General features: G+C 37.3%; 1 protein-coding gene across 1 annotated transcript; it reads left to right on the forward strand.

Annotated features, from left to right (window-relative positions):
* Positions 1–12646, forward strand: LOC114473213 (sorting nexin-18-like). The gene is made up of 4 exons (XM_028462667.1): positions 1–1149; positions 2132–2425; positions 3471–3853; positions 10575–12646. The coding sequence occupies exons 1-4, from the start codon at positions 401–403 to the stop codon at positions 10805–10807; spliced, it is 1659 nt and encodes a 552-aa protein (XP_028318468.1). The 5' UTR covers positions 1–400; the 3' UTR covers positions 10808–12646.
* Positions 12647–18064: the final 5418 nt, after the last annotated feature.

An 18064-nucleotide genomic window follows, 5' to 3' on the forward strand; every position in this document is an offset into this window, starting at 1 on the left:
CGTAGCGGTACGTGTACAGACTGGTGCTTTGGAGCATCTCCAACAGAGGAAAACAGCAGCTCATAGCGGGAGAAACTACAGCTGGGCGGACATTCCGGAGTTTTGTCGGCTTTTTGTGCGACTCTGGAGGAAAACTCGGCCTTTTGTTGGCTTTTTTTCCCACTTGGATTCCGCCCTGCATGAAGACAAATGATATGTGAACGCACGAAGAGAGGGGGACGGTGTCGGGTACAAGGCTGTAGGGTGTAATAGTCTACTCAACTTATTTCTCATTGTGTCCTAGTTCTAAGTCGCATGTAAGTTTTTAAAATAAACTATAGGGTTAATCTGGGACTAAAGACGAACTGCAGTTAAAGAAACAACTAAGAAGACTTCAAGTAGTGTTGAGAGTGTTGTGAGGATGGCTTTAAAAGCCAGGGTGTTGTATGACTTCCACTCTGAGAACCCAGGGGAGATCTCCATAAGTGAGAATGAGCTGGTGACTCTGTTCAGCGAGGAGGAACTGGAGGGTTGGCTGGAGGGAGAGAACAGCCGGGGGGAGGCTGGACTCTTCCCAGCCTCCTATGTGGAGATCATCACCTCCACCGTCAACAACAACAATGGCTTTACCTCAGCCAAAGCCCAGACTCCCACCCACACCTCCTCCGACTCCCAGTCCCACAGAGGCTTTGGTGCTGGGAGCAGTGGTGGAGGCAGCTTCCACACCAGTCAGGGGAGTGACGACGACTGGGACGATGACTGGGATGAAGGCAGTTCCAGTGCAACCAATGCCCCTCAGGTTCTGGGCAGCAGTCCCCCCATGTACCCCGTCACTACCTCGCTACCAGGACGAGGGAGCACCCAGCACCAGCAGAACCAGCAGCAGCATGCCAAGAGTTCAGCCACGGTGGGAAGGAACCTCAACAGGTTCTCCACCTTCGTCAAATCTGGAGGCGAGGCGTTCCTCCTGGGGGAAGCTTCTGCCTTCGTGAAGGATGGAGACAAAATCTTTGTGGTGATGGGAAAGCATGGCCCCGAGTGGCAGGAGGACCCCTACCCATTCACGTGCACCATCGACGATCCAACCAAGCAGACCAAGTTCAAAGGCATGAAGAGTTACATGTCCTATGGGCTCACACCAACACACACCAATGTTCAAGTCAACCGCAGGTAAAGCTGAACCCACATCCTTCCTTTGTTGTCTTTCTCTTCTTCAGTTTTTCCTCTCCTTTGTTTTTGTAGCTTTTCCGCTCAACGCTATTGTTCCAAAATAATGAATAAAAAGTTTCTTTCCTACGGCAACTCTACATTGTATACTTATGTGTCATTTTAAACCCAATGTATCTGTTAGTACAGAAGCAGATTAGGGCCAATTTTGATGGTGAAAATAGTTTTGTGCAAATCAAGAAAAAAATCAAAATGTCAAGATTAAAGTAAAAAAGACAAAATTAAAGTCGAAATTTCGAAAATTAACTCAATACACAATATCGTGATAAAAGTCGAAGGTTTGTTAATAAAGTCAAATCTACGGAAGTCGACGAGGGCCAATTCATCATTTGACGACAAACAGCAGATCGTGACCATGTACAAAATGCTATGTATCGATAAAATTCGTTAAATTATACTTCAAAGTTGGGTTTTATAACAAGGAGATTCTTTCTCTTTTAACTCATAAATGTGGCGTCGTAATCTCTTTAAAGACTTTGAAGAGATATTGCCAAAAACTTCATCGGTTCAGAAGGATTAACCAGCCACATTTGGAAGAGGTGGAGCATTCAGTCCATCTGTAGCTATTGAGGAGCTACGGAAACAGATTAGGGACCAGTTTTGATGGAGATTGTTGTTTTATATGGTGAATTGGCCCTTGCCAGCTTCTGTAGATTTGAGTTCATTATCAAACCTTCGACTTTATTACAATATTGTATTTTGAGTTTATTTTCAAAATTTCAACTTTAATCTCACCTTTTCGACTTCAATCTCGTCTTTTCACTTTAAACCTCGACATTTCGACTTTATTCTTGATTTGCCCAAAATTGTTTTCTCCATCGAAATTGGCCCTAATCTGCTTCCGTACTGTTAGTAATAAGTGACTGAAAGTGTTCTCTTACCTATTTCCTACTTTCTGCTCACCCATTGGCCTTCTGCTCTTCAGGTACAAACATTTCGACTGGCTCTACGCGCGGCTAGTGGAACGTTTCCCTGTCATTTCCGTGCCACACCTGCCAGAGAAGCAGGCCACTGGCCGCTTCGAAGAGGACTTCATCTCCAAGAGAAGGAAAGGTCTGATTTGGTGGATGAACCACATGACCAGCCACCCAGTGCTGGCACAATGTGATGTTTTCCAGCATTTTCTAACCTGTGGGGCAGATGAGAAGGCCTGGAAACAAGGCAAGAGGAAGGCGGAGAAGGATGAGCTGGTCGGGTCCAATTTCTTTCTTACAATCAGGTATGTATGGTAAGACAATTCCTGTACACATTAAGGTTTGATCCTCCAAGCTCTTTAAAAACTTTAGTACATCAAAGCCTTTTCGTCTTTTACTTTTTGTTGTTTTTTGGTGGGTCGCACAAAATTGGACTAAGGGCAACAGGTGGCCCCTGGGTCACCAGTTGTCCATGCATGGACAACATAACATCACATAAATGTAACGCTGTGCTACATTTTAAAACCGGCTATTTTAGCTCCAGATTATTTGAGCAACAATATGAAATCCAAGTGTTGAACTTGGTTAAAAAAAAAAAGAAAGCAAATGACTATATGTATTTTGTTCCAACCAATTCATTGATTGATAATGTTGAATTTAAATGGCTGATGACCAAACCAACCAACCAAAAAGAACCATGTTCATAATAAATAATGAATTGAATAATAATAAGATATTAAAACTATATCATCTTTGTATATTTTTTGGGAAATCTTAGAAATCATTTCTAATAAAGCTTTATCACTAGGGATGTAACGATTCACTCAACTCCCGATACGATTCGATTCACGATACTGGGTTCACGATACGATTCTTTCACGATTTATTTTACAAAATGGGACTGTTGACAAATTATGGTTGAAAAATATTCCTTTAGAAAATACTGTACTATTTTCCTTTCCATGTTTAGCTTAGTTTAGCTTAGCTCACAGAATTGCTGGCTAAATGGGGTCAAAGGGTAAAGAGCCGTGGCTATGTTATCAGATCAGATCTTTATTACGTTGATAAAAAGAAATCATCCTGTTATTGGTAGGGCCAAAGATTTTCCTTGATCCAAATTTCCCATTCTGAAATGGAAAAAGCAAGTTTTTTAAATGTATTTATAACCACAAACTACATATTTACCAAAAATGCTAATAAATGTAATAAATAAATGGGTTTATGAAAACAGTCATCCTTCCTTCCTGTGTCCATCTATCTATGCATGAAAACCATGTGTTTTCATGGGATCAAATTAAAACTGAATCTTTTCTTTTTCTTGGCTGATCTTTCTTTTTATTTCCCTGTCAGCACTCCTGATGTGCCCCTGGATCTCCAGGAAGTGGAAAGCAAGATCGAAGGGTTCAAAACGTTCACCAAGCGGATGGACGAGAACATCGTGGTCGTCAACACGACCATTAACGAGTTTGCCCGTAAACAGATGACGGGCTTCAAGAAGGAGTACCAGAAGGTTGGACAATCCTTTCAACTCCTCTCGCAGGCCTTTGAGATGGACCAACAAGCGTACTCAGCTGGCCTGAACAAGGCCATCGCTTACACTGGGGAGGCTTACGAGACCATAGGGGAATATTTTGCTGAGCAACCACGCCAGGACCTGGATCCCATCTCAGACCTGCTGGACCTGTACAGGGGACATCTGGCTAACTTTCCTGACATCATTCATGTGCAAAAAGGTAAGGGAAGTGTGTGAGCCTGCATTCATTAAAGGATGACACCAGTATGGGGAGAGGAGCTATTCAGGGGTGCATTATTTTCTAATTTATAACTTTCTAAGGGCCAATTTCTATGAAGTCAAGCTTTTTTTTTCTTCTTTTAATCTTTGCTACTGTCTTTCTTTAAAGTTATTTGTCGTATTGGTGAAGGGTCATGATGAATGGAGATAGAGAGTTACTTATGCTTGGTATAGATCGTTCACTAATCAATACTCAGACACTGTATAGACATGAAATAACGTTTTATACAAAAGACTGATTCAAAGATGCACATTTCAAATTGGTATTATGTGGGACCTGCAGTAATATCGGGACTATTACTATTACTACCACGCCAAATCATTCATTTTTTATTTTTCTATTGTTTTATTTAGTTGATTGTTTTTGTTTAGATTATGAAGCGTATTGTTTATATTTTGAACGGTGATTATGGGTTACAAAGCGGAGGATGCACACAGTAGGTGCTTTAATCGGGCCGAAAAAAGAAGACCCAATCCCGACAGAACACGGCCCCAACCTGTCCAACCCGAACGAAGCCGTTTTAACCTGACAGTATTCACATCCAGGAGAACGAGCCATTGTGAGTTCTAAACATGACGAGCAGCTTCATGTGCCACTATGCGCTCGCGGTTCAAGCAGTGTTTACATTGGACGTTGATTATGGTTACAGAGAGGAGGATGTACACAGGCAACATCGGGGGCACCTTAGTAGCTGCAGGGGTCCTCAGGGTCTTAAGGTGAAGACGGGAGCATCCAAGCAAATTGCCTGTATTAAATAGAAGGTGCGGCTGATGCAATGTATGTGTTTATGAACAAACTCACAATATTATTGTCTGAAAGAGAGAAAAAGTTCGTGGACCATTGTTAACACTTTAGCTATGGTGGAAGCTTGTGCTTACTTCTTCTACAAAGGATTTGCAGAGTTGCTTATTTGTTCTCCACAGGTTGGGAGGAGGGAGTTTCTGTTGGCATGCAAACTATCTATGTTTGCCAACTCACAGAAAGCTGTTTCTATAGTCCTTTGACTAGTTCACAATGGCATAGGCCTGCTTGATTATAGAAAAAATAATTATCAACATTACTTTAGTCATAATTGAAATCACGATCACTCAAACAATTATTTGTCGACCAAAAAGTTATTTATTTTTTGTACAAAAAAAACACAAAATATACTCTTTAAACTTATATAAAAATAAAACACTAAAATCAAGTATGTTCACGTTCGCACAAAACAAAACACTTCTTGCATGTGATGTGTCTTTGCTCTCGGTCTTCATCATCAAACCATCATCAAAGTGTTCCCATAGAAGAGAATTTAACTTGTTTACCAAGTGTTTCTCCTGCCATGTTTCAAGACCACTAGCAACAACTTTCCTCGTGTTGGCCTGCAGGCTAGCTTTGGCTTTGAGAGGGGCGGGGCGGAGGGGTGGAGCTTGCATGTGCGTGGATTAAACAACTCAAAGTTAGTATTAATAACGTGTGTGCCAATCTTTATTTGTGGATGTCTGAAATTGTGGGTTTTGTTTTATTTAGCGAATAAAACATATTTTTTTTATCGTTTTTTCTCGATTATGTTATATTTGTAATCGTTGCGTGTAATACTCAAAATTGCAATCAAATTTTGATTAATTGAGCAGCCCTACATTGGGTGCAAGGCGCAGCCGTGCAGGGTTACCAGTACAGACTTCTTTACAATGTAAAAAACATTTAAATTATGTGGTTTTCTTTCAATTTGCCAGCAGTTATTTGACTGGTAGATGAAAGAAAACACTAATAATCACGAAAGTTACAATAAGATAAATGAGACTCAAATATACAACATGTGAGCCCACTGGGAACAGCTGAACAGCTGTCGTATTTACTCAGTCAGTGTTATTATAGCTGAACTGATCCTTATCTAGGGTCATTTAAAGCTATTCGTTGGACTTGCATGACTTGAACTGCAATAAATAACTGGAAAAATTAGGGTGTTCCAAAACGTTTGACCGGTAGTGTATGCGTATATATATATATTTTTTATTTTTAAACAAATTCAAGTGGAAATTGCACTATGAATATGACACCGTTACACTCAATTTCTCTTCTTAAACGGGTAATCGGAGAGATGAAAAATCTGACGTGGGCAATACAACAAACTTCACCTCCTGAAATGGAAATATGTTTTATACCGATACTAAACAATACGATATACATTGTGATATATTGCAATATCAGTAATTACAAATTACACCTTTACAAGTACAAAATGCAATGAAATACAATTTATTTCATTTTTTTCAAACTTGCGAGAACAAGCAAATATAACTAACTGTAATTCAAGTACGAATCTAAAAAATAAGTGCTATGTTTATCAAACTGTCAAATTACATTTTTTTAAAAGTTTTTCTACTCCCACAGATTCTGATTCTAAGTTTTTTTTATTTTTTTATTTTTATTTTAAGTAACCACATACATCTATAAAAGTGCCCAGTATATTTTATGAAAATAAAGTGCAATCAACCTCCAAACTAAAATGCATTGAGGAGTAATTTAGTAGTTTAACAAGGTCTTATGTGGTTCGCTGACACATATTGACCGGGCGTTAACGTGCTACATATATGTTAACGCAATTACATTTTTTTTTTTTCAAACATGAAAAAAACGATTTGGACACTTTTGGGATCAATACGATAATCGCTCTGTGAAATTTCACAATGCATCGCCAAATCGATTTTTTTCTTACACCGTCGGTTTGAACCATATATTTCACTATAAGGGGTGGTCTAAAGTTAGCTTTAGCACGTGTAGCAAACGGCTGGACGTCAAATCTCACACAAATTCTCATGTGATCTCTGCGCGTACTTGTTTAGGAGCATTTTTGCTGTGTATAAATATAAAATGAATGACACTGGTTCGCTACATTAATTATATTAAGCATCAGGCACGATTTCCAGGAAATGTGTAAACGGGGTAAACTTAAAGGGAATTGGGGAAAATTTGAAAAGAGAATCAGAGGCTCTACCTACACAATCTGTGATGTTTCACTTGTTGATCTTGATACCTTGGTAACAAAAAAAAAAATGTTTATTTCCTTTGTACAAAAATACTGGTACTGATAGCAATTTAAATTCTATTCTTCTGATTTATTCATTTATCTTTTCTGTGGAAAAAGTCCAGATCATCACTCCCTTGACTCTTCATAGCTGGATATTGTGTGTATATTGTGTGTTCTTTTGTGTATTTTGTCACGTTTTTCTATCATTTTGTGTATTTTTGTTGTCATATTGCATTTTTGGAGTAATTATGTGTAATTCTGTTGTCATTTAGCATTTTTATCATAATTTTTTTGCATTCTTTTAGTTGTCTGTCGGAGTTATTATGTGTGTTTACTTTGGGGGCTGCAGAAATTTAGGCCGAGGGCCGCACGTGGCCCCCAGGCAAAATAGTTGCTGATGTCTGTCCTAGATTTCAAACTAATTGATGCAATGCAAAGTCTGCACAGCTCTTCGGAGGTTTTTCCTTTCAGTGTGTTCCCTCTTGAGTGAATTTATTGATGCAGGAAGTCGAAGGAAAGCAAAGCACTGTTGATCAAAAACACAAAAAACACGTCGACATCAGTATTTGATGTGTGTTGGGAAGTCATTAGCCTTCAGTTTGCTCTCTGCGGCTCCGCATTCCAAACATATTGTGTCATGTCAAACCCTGCAGGAGAGTTTCTTCCCAATTCAAATGAGACAAAATGGTAGCCTTCAGCCAGGGAAAGTGAACAGGTCCACGAGGTGGGCCACGGACTGTGAGCCTGTAGATTTCTGTGCACGATCAGACATTTTTGTTCACTCCAAAACAAAGATACATCTGACATGAATGAGCAGAGATTCCGGGGGCCTCTTGTGCTATGTTTCCCTGGGACTGTAGGAATGCAAAATGGAGCAGTCTCGGGATTAGATTCCCCCCCTCCCCTTTTTTTCAACCTCTTTTCCTTCTTCCTACTTTTGGTTGAAAAAAAAAAAAAAGGGAGAGAATTAGAAGTGGGTGTGAGCGAGAACTGGAAGAACAGAACAAGAGTTCAGATTACAAATCTATATTAGCCAACGGGGATCCAAGTACATTTCCTCTCACTTTTCAGGGATTTTTGTGTAGTATAGTGTGTTTTTAATTATATTTTGTAATGGAAACTGGTAACGCTCCATGTCATGTCAGCAAGGTTTTGAGCCAACTTTGTAATTCCCTTCAAATTCATCTGTGTTGTTAGTCTCGTCTAATCCATACAGTCTCACTTCCTTCCCAAAATCTGAGTCACTCTGAATGATTCATGACTTTGTGTTCGTCAAAAGAAAACATGGAAAAAGGCTGTAACCACCAGATAGTTTTTGCTGTTAAAGAGTGTTTCTTCTTTAGAGTTTTATTGCCTGTAAACTGTTCAAGCGTTGTTAGTTGTAATAAAGATGAAAGTCTTCTGTGCTAGTTTAGCAGCAGACGGCGTTTATTATTAACCCTTTACTGCTAGTCTAAAAAAAAACACATTGTATCGACTTTTAAACATTCTAAAATTGAAATGTTTTATTATTCATTGCTCACCAGGATTTAAAAAAGAACTGATAAGAACATTTTTTTTTACATATCTTCTCAAAATTTCAGGCATTTGCTAAAGGGTATGTGTGATTGTCGGCTTGCGGTTAGTTAGCATGCTGTTGTTAGCGTGCTACTTGAATTAAATTGAATTAAATTGAAACATTTCTCTGTTGCTGTGTGAGCTTGGAAGAGATATAATGTGCTATGCCTAAACATACCATTTCATTTATTTACTTTTTGACTCCTTTTTGAGAATTACAAAGCAGTTTTTCACAGCATAAATAGATATTATAAGGCTAGCTCTCCCGACAAGTTAATAGTAGCACGAAAACCAATATTAAAAAATAGATAAAGAATCTTTTACTTTTTCAAAATGTTTAATGTTACAATGTTTTGCAGAATGTTTGGTAGATTTGTGATTAGCGAAGCTAACACTTTGTTAGTTCTTGTTTAAAGCTAGCTCTTTGCTAGCTTTGCTAACTGTCATCTCCATCACATTAAAAAAAAAAACAGTTTGTGATGCTTAACAATAGTTAAATACGATGCATAGTTAATAAAAATACATGTAGTAGTTTTATTTACATTATTATAATGTAATGTTTATTTTAAATAGCAAATAATGGCATCAAAAGCAGTAGTGATTACCTACGTATATCAGATATTACCATATTTCTATATATAAATAATGAAAATGCAATATATCATGGTAATAGTGTTATATTTTTGTTTTAAATTACAGTATATTTATCTATTATGTAGTATGTACTGTATAGTATGTATACATATCGCATTGCACATTTTTATACTTAAATACATCACAGTTCGATGTCATTAACGCATTTATCGACGCCTCTTTTTAAAAATATGTTTTTATCTATTACAGTTACATTGACCATCACTGTTTTTAATGCAGTTTTTCCTCTAATCATTTCAGTAAAACGTTGTCTTTTATTTTACTGCCATGCTGTTGTCCCAGGCCAGATGGAGTTCATTTTTAAATTAAATCCTGAACATTAAAATTTTGTACGGCACAGGTTGTTTTTTTTTTTTTTTTTTTTTTTTTAATCAAATTAGCTATATATAAATTTGCCAGTAGTATTGAGAGTTAAAACAGAAAAGTTGACCAAACTGCGAGTCATCTTTTGAATGAATTCTATTAAGCATGATCACCACATCAGACCTATCCTAGTGACTAAATAGTGATTCTCCCATAAGCCAGTTGTTTTTTTCTTTGTCATTTATTGCTTGTAGGGATGTAACGATTCACTCAACTTCCGATACGATTCGATTCACGATACTGGGTTCAAGATACGATTCTCTCATGATTTATTTTACAAAATGGGACCGTAGACAAATGATGGCTGAAAAATATTCCTTTATTTTTTTGGGGGAAAAAACTAGAAAATACTGTACTATTGTCCTTTTATTTTTAATTGTCAAAAGAATCCATTGATAAACTATTCAAAACAATGCAATTTAACTAAAAATAAATCTTGAATGAAATAAATAAAGGAATAATACAAATGATGAAGCCTATTAATTTAAATTCTTGTTCTATAGTAAACAACGCAAAACTGCATAATAGTTTTTTTTCTTCTTTTTTTTGGATTTTGTGCCTTAACAATTGGACTTAAAAAAAAAAAAAAATGGTCATTGCACTGTATTTACGTCAGAAATTTGTTTGGACCAGCAGAGGGCACTGGTAACCCAGTGGTCGGTTGGCATGCAGATATTCATGCAGTGAAGAAGAGATGCTATGCTAGCAGAGCTGATAGAAAAAAGTGACTTTTACTGATATTCACGTAATATTACAGATATTCTTTCAGTGCTAAAGGGGTAATGAATCATTTATGAACATGTTTAAGAGTAGAAGGGGACCAGAAAGAAAGTAGTAGCAGATTCCGCCTGCTGGACAAGAGAAGGGATAAATAAATAGCGCCCTCTGCTGTTTAAAAAAAAGTACTGCGATTCAATTTTCAGAGCATCGATGTGAACCGTGATACCTATGAATCGATTTTTAACTGCCTTACGATTAATCGTTTCATCTCTAATTGCTTACAAATGTGAATACTGAATATACTGCATTAGTGTCATTTCTAAGCATTCTTCCCTCCTGCTTCATCTTCCCCAGGTGCTCTGACCAAGGTGAGAGACTGTCCGAAGCAGGAGGGCGACCTGCACAACCGCTGCAACATCATTTCTTGCGCCACGCTGGCAGAAATCCAACACTTCCATCGCACACGAGTACGGGACTTTCGCTCGCAGATGCAGCACCACCTCCGACAGCAGATAAACTTCTTTCAGAAGATCACCGCCAAGCTAGAGGATGCATTTCAGAGATATAACGATGACCAGCAGGACTGAGGAGAGATAAGGAAGAGGAAGGACTACAGGAGCTTTGAGGTCAAAGGAGAATTAACGGACAAAGGTGTAGTTCTCTGGTCAAGGAGCGGAATGTCTTTCAGAACATTTTTAGGATTTTTGCTTTAAAGCTGCTGGAGACGATCATTTTCTTTATCCGATAAAGACATTAGCACGGCAGATATGTCAAAAAAAATGCATACAAATTTGTACATGGGGTTTTTTTTGAGTATGCTGAATCCATTTTTAATGAGATCCATGCTGGCAAGCTAACGGTTCCCACTCAAAATCAAGAAATCCAAGATGGCCACCATCTGTATTTGCCAATTTGGATATTTTGTCATAACTTTGGTTCTATTTGACATTGAAGCATGATCTCAGAGGCTAATTATAGATTTTCAGGGTCAAGGAATTCAATTATATATCTTAAAATACCGTAAATTGTGCTCAGAGCAAGATCCAAGATGGCTGCCATCCATATTTCAAATTTCAATCTTACCATAACTTTGGTTTTGTTTGACATAGAGAAATGGTCTTTGTAGAAAAATGTAGGTTTTTGGGGACAAGGTATGTGATGAAATGGCCTAAAATACTACATTTTGCATATAGAGCAAGATCCAATATAATGAAATTCAGCAACCCTCTATAACTCTTGGATCTTCCTCTGAGCACAATTTTTGGTATTTTAAGATATATTACTGAATTCCTTGACCGTGAAAACCTACAATTTGCTATTGAGATCATGCTTCCGTGTACCCCATGTACAAATGTTCATGCGTTCTTCCAGAAGTGGACATCTTCACTTAATATTGCCACATATCAGTTGGGCTACATAGTGTAGGCCTCATAGTTCTGGAGAAGGTTAAAATTGCATCTCGAACGTTTGTTTTCATCTCCACTTTAAACACTGTTTTTTGACATTTTTGGAAAGGTTTTGTGCATTGCATTATGGGATGTGGAGTCCCGTAGATCAGAGTTCCCCAACCTTTTTGTCATATGGCGAGAATTGTTATGTATTGTTTGTTTGTGTCACCAGGCTCATCTAAACCGTTTACCTGTGTCTGGTCCATCATTAACGCTAATTTAAGACTTTTTATTCATCCATTTCTGATGGTTTGGCCATTTAAAATTTTGAACTTCACGTTTTGATGTTTTTTAAAGAGTTTTATTAAAGATGGATACATATGTATAAAAATGTGTCCTATAATGTTAGAAATTGAATTGACAAATGTTTCCATGTAACCTCTGAGATGTGTTCAAGTACCCCAAAGGGTACACGTACCCCTGGCTGGAAACCACTAGAAACCATAGAAGGATGCACAGAAGTATTTTCACTTCATTCTTACTGTGATTTCTTGAGTTTTCCCTCAAAAACTCAACCCGAGTGACTTCCCAACACATTCATGCTGTTTTCACTGAAAGTTGTGGCAAAACAATGGCGGATGTTTATTCTGGAGTTTACACAGAAAGATCTGAAATGTTTAGTGGAGTGAGGTGATCTCACAGGAAATGCAGGGAACAAACTAGAACAAAAATGGAGTCCAGTCAGTCACTGTTCTCCTTGTCTGGTGAAGAAATCACAGTAAGAATGAAGTAGTAACACTTCTATGCATCCGTTGACGGAACTCTACATCCCACAATGCAATGTGTCAAACTTTTACAGCAATGACGATAAGCAAGTGTTTACGGTGAAGATCAAAACAAACTTTCAAATGCAGTTTTAACCTTTTACGTATTTTCATTTGGTTTATTGATCTATGAAGCCAACACTCTGGCTGTGTTCGAAATGTCACACAACGTACTACTCATACGCAATACATATTAATTTTGATGTCAATCTTAGTATGAGTCTCAAATGTATTGCGTTCACATTAGATAGTATGAAAAGATTGAGTATGCAAGAAATACCCGGATGTATACTATATGGGGATAAGTATGCACGATGGCCACACTAGTCATACTCAATCGCCCCATGATGCATTGCGAGCGGAATGTAAAATCTTCCCTTGACCGGCTTCAAGCTAAGAATCAAACATCCCCTTTTCAAAACAAAAGCATCTCTCCTTGTCTTTCATTAGTTTTTGAACACTAGTAAATAGGGCTCTTGTTTTGAAGTTAACCGGAAGTTTAGTCAGTAGCATAATGGAGGGTCTCCGAAAATCTACAAAATGTCGGAATGAAAGGGATTTTTGCAAGTTTTATGGATCAAATGACGACATGTTGATATTCTACTTGGTCACTTTTTGCTTAAAATGCTTTCAGAACTTTCAAAGGTGGAAAATCAACTGAGATATTTTGCCTCAGTGAGCTTCAGGTTTTTGTCATAGGACCGAAATGCATCTTGGGAAACTTGGAAGTATACTTCAGTGGTAATGGTCATCATCGGTCATCATCCTAATCATACTTATAGTATATAGTAAACAGTATACTCATTGAGTTGATAGTGTATAGTACGTTAGTGTGCTATTTCAAACACGGCCTATGTCTTTCTGTCTCTTGGAGCTTTAAAAGCATTAGCACAAGCAGAAATATATTTCTCAAAAAAATACTAAACGTCTATTGACCGCATTTGAATTTTTTTGATTGCTACACAAACATGATGAATGTAGGTGGCAGAAGTCCTTGCTGGTGCAGATGTCTACAACCGCTGTTTTCTGTAACAAAGGCAGAGTCGTGGTCACGTGACCGCCTCCCCCACCTTCTTGGTTTATAGCAGCTTTCAATAGGAAAGCCATGTTTCCGTTAAACTTCCTGAAGCTCCCTAAACTCTCATGCAATCTAGGTTATTTCTTGATGTGTTTTTACTTGAAAAACCCACTCAGTATTCTATTCGCGCAAAAATGATCTGCTTCGTAGTGCGAGCGAGGAAACCGTCTTCGACGCGTCTCACGAAGCAGTTTCACTGATACAATGCTCACAAGGATTTTAAAGGAGTCTTGGTTTTTAGGTTTGTACTGGCTAGATATACCATCTGGTCTTTTTTACCCAATCGATACATTGAGCCAATGCTCCACATGTTTTCTACATCTGGCGTTCCATCAAAGGGCAGATGTTGAGTTCAGGGCACAGACTCTCAAATAGGATAAATATATGGACTTTTTTCCATTTCCAGCACACTGGGAGTTAATTGGAAGCACGTCGGTGTCCCATGTCTTGATATGTTATCTTGTAGCTCAGCTAAGCTCAACTTTCTTTTTTATTGTACAAGGAAACAATTCTCCAGCCTAGCAACCCCAAAAAAGACAAAAGGACGCTTTGAATGAATGTATGTAGCAGAATTTGTATTTAAATCTGTGCTAAAAGAGTCCACATGAAGGGTTTTAGGATCTAGTAAATACAGAAGGTGCCATTATATGGACATCTTTTATTCCAATTAAATGAAGGGCAGATTAAAGGTGGGAAAATAAACAATTTGAACACTATTGTGCCTTAGTTTGCGCTTCCATGTATAAATAATATATAAAGTACGTAAAGCACCAACAAAATGACTGATTTCAGTCCCTGCAGGATCTTCACTTTACACTTTCTTGATTTTGTGACCGTTTTTTGTTAAAGTTGGGATCATTTTGTGGAATTATTTGAAGAAAATTGCATGATTTTGGAAAAATGTAAAGTTCTTTGAACACTTTGAGAATTGTTTTATTAAGGATAGAGATATCTACATTGGCGATTTACTCAATGATTCTTGTTTTCTTTAGCATTTTTACTTTTTTTTCTACCAAGGGCCACATTGGATGCTCCAAAGGGCTGCATTTGGCCCACGGGCCTCGAGTTTGACACGTGGATGAAGTCATTCCTGAAAAGAGGTCAGATTTGACTGGTTACAGAAACAGTAATATTAGTATCCAAAAGCAAATCAAGTTCATGTTTCATAGCAGTCTTCATGTACCTGCTGCTGAGATTTGTCCCATAATATAAATCAGGGTGTATTGCATTATGGGATTCATTTTGCTGACATTTTATGTTTCCATCAAGTTAGTTTTCCAATCATCTGATGAGGTGTCACTTTACATTCCCATTGTTAGAGTTTAGAAGTAAAAACTCTTAAATGTCAATATTGGTTTTGTTAGTGTCATGGTAACGACCAAAACCATTGTTGGTTTTTCTTTAGCTGTTTTCCAGATATTCACAATAATAACTTGAGTGTGTCTCATGGAATGTTAAGTGTTTAACACTGTGTGAGGACTTTTCCTCTTGAATGCTTTTACATATTGTGCAAGGCTTGGTTCTCCCAGTGTTGTAATACTACTTCGTACCAAAAGGTGGTGTCAAGAGTCGGGGAATCCTCTTGACAAACCCATGCCTTACAATGGTTGTTCTCGGATACCGCATGTACCTTTGATGTTAAACAATGACAATTGCAGGAAATAAAAGAAACTGTATATTTGATGTGTGATGCTTTATTCTCAACTGGTGGCCCGGGGACATTATGCAGCCTTTGGCCTCATTTTGTGTGGCCCTAAAAGTGAACTCACAAGCGGACAACACAATCACACAAAAGGCCTGGACTACGAAGCTGGTTAACTTCTTACCGGGGTAAATCACCATGGTGACTTATGCTGACACGCTAATCTGGTCGGGAGCAGGTTTTGTTCAGCACGTACAAAAACGGAGCGATCTCCATATGGTTATCCAGCTTCGTAGTACAGGCCCAAAATGGTAGCAAATATAAACAAAAATAACTGAAATAAGAAAAAAAATGACAAAAAACGATCCCAACAAACATTCAATTTTACACAAAAATACACAAAAGGTAACAAGAGTATAACAAAAGACACAATTGACAACAAAAATGACAAAAACAAATACTCAAAATGGGAGAAAAATATAGACAATGACTAAAAAATACACAAAAAGGAAAAAATTTACAAAATGGCAAAAAAAAGACTCAAAAATGGAGCGAAAATATGCAAAATGAAAACAATACTGGTACATAAAATGGAGGCAAAACAGGAAAATTACATAAAATTATTCCAAAAAACATACAAATTTACAGAAAAATATGCAAATGAACAACAAAAGCACACACGAACAACAGAGATAAGTAAAATGACAACAGATATTAAAAAACAACTGAAAAGTATAAAAAACTAGAAAAGAACTCGGAGAGCGCAAACCTCTGCCGAGCAGCTAAAGCTCCTCAGCCCTGAACACGCTCAGGATTACCATGACTACCTTTCAACATTGAGCTGTTGACTCCGAGAGAACCTATGAAATAATAAAGAAGTTCCACAGAAAATGAATGGGATACATATATATATATATATATATATACAGTATATATAGCCTATATTGTCCCATTTATCATTTTTCTGAAAATTTCATCCAAATCCGTTAACTTTTCAAGTTATTCAGAGAGAATGATAAACGGAGGGTAAAGCATAACCTTACCGCTCTGCATTTCGCGCCGCTTCTGTGCTTTGCGGAGGTAATTACAACGTAATTGACACAAAAACACACAAAATGGCAGAAAAATATACAAAATGACTCCAAGAAGCTTATACATTTACAGAAAATTACACAAATGGACAAAAAACAAAACAAATGGATCATAAAAGTCCATAAAAACACAACAATAGGGGGCGCTGGAGCCTATCCCAGCACACAGAAGCCATAAGCCAGTGTAAACCCCCCTTGGATGAGACACCAGTCTATCACAGGGCTTTAAACTATTTGTTATTTCCTGTGTTAATGCTAATACTGGTTTTTAGTGTCATTACTGACATGAATGTCTATCATGTGACCTTCAGATCAGATACAATCACATTTCTGTGGCTCTGCTGTAGCTGAACCTGCCTATCTCTGCTTGTGAGATGATTACATTTTTTTACAAATAAATGAAACACAAGCATCAAATGGATTTAATTGTACAATTCTAAATGTACCCAAACTTCAGTATTTCATTTGTTGCTGCACATTAATAAGACTCAGTATTGATATTTTCAGCAGTTTTTTTTTTTTTTTTTGTAAATTACATTGTATGTTTCAGTGAGCATTCATTTGTTTCAGCTGCGTAGGTGCATTATCAAGAAAGGAGACGAATAGATCGCCACTATTATTTTTTTGACATTTTAAAAGATTCAATGTTTTAGGGATTTAAGTGAGGAAGTGTTTCTCCCTCACACCAATGCCACAATAACGCAGGGTTGAAACAAAACCACAATAACAGTTGAACCTTTTCTCAAATTGATGAATTCTAATCACACCCTAAACAGTTCAACTCTGATTTTTATAAAAAAAAAAATTAAAAATATTTGTCCACGGCCAGCAAAAAAAAAAAAAAAAAAGAGGAATATAAATAAATTGCAAGGATATTCTAAGAATCCATGTTTGATTTTCCAATGGAAGCAGTGGCAGCAGACTGCTCTCTGATACCCAACGCTCTGCTTAAAGGACTGAGGATCAGGTTACTCTGCCTGCAGGCTCTTTATTATTTACAACTGCTTTTTCCCCTGTCTCTATTAACTCTTTGTTTATTATAGGGAGATGCAAGGAAATCCTCAATCTAATATTTTATTCATTTATTTATTTTTTAAAACACTATAAAATCTTGTCACGGTAACACCATCATCAATATTTTATCAGAATTTTTGACCCATTATCTTAGTGTGATGATAAGTAGAGCCAATATTTACATCAAAATACCCTAAATGGCCATTGTCATCACACAGAGGCCTTGAAGATGTCATTTTTATTAAAACAATTATACATTGTGTGTGTGTGAAGCAAATACACAACAGTAATGAAAAATACAATTATCTATAAAGTAATAACTACTTATCTTTGTGATGAGGAATCATTTAGACACATTGGAGAACAATATAACATTATCCACACATTTTTCTGGAATGGTCACATAACTGTACATGTGAAAATAATAACAGTAGGAACAAGTTAACAAGTTGGAGTTAAAAAAACTAACTTCTGTCTGGTTATTAAAATGTGTACTCAAAAAAATAAAATGAATGACTCTACAGTCAGTTAGTTTACAGGCTTAGTTTGCCTTCAATCTAAAACATTAGGAAGGCAGACAAGTCCAATGCCTTATACACAATCATTTGTCACTAAACTAACGGCTGAATACAGGCTGAAATCTTTCTAACATGGTTAATTCTGAAGGTGATTGTCAACAAACAAGGCTCGGGGGCCAAATACGGCCCACCAGAGCCTCGGCTTCGGCCCGCAGGAGGATTTGGTTTGTATTTTTGTACATTTCAGTCCCTCCGAATTAAAATAATTAATGACCCTCCCCAATATATA

The sequence above is a fragment of the Gouania willdenowi genome, chromosome 12, assembly GCF_900634775.1.
Source record: "Gouania willdenowi chromosome 12, fGouWil2.1, whole genome shotgun sequence".
NCBI classification, from domain to species: domain Eukaryota; kingdom Metazoa; phylum Chordata; class Actinopteri; order Blenniiformes; family Gobiesocidae; genus Gouania; species Gouania willdenowi.

Excerpts from the sequence above, each read along its gene's own strand:
- LOC114473213 (XM_028462667.1), top strand. The coding sequence starts at position 401 with ATGGCTTTAAAAGCCAGGGTGTTGTATGACTTCCACTCTGAGAACCCA. Across the intron at positions 1,150-2,131 it reads AATGTTCAAGTCAACCGCAG|GTACAAACATTTCGACTGGC; the intron begins GTAAAGCTGAAC and ends TCTGCTCTTCAG. Across the intron at positions 2,426-3,470 it reads AATTTCTTTCTTACAATCAG|CACTCCTGATGTGCCCCTGG; the intron begins GTATGTATGGTA and ends TTTCCCTGTCAG.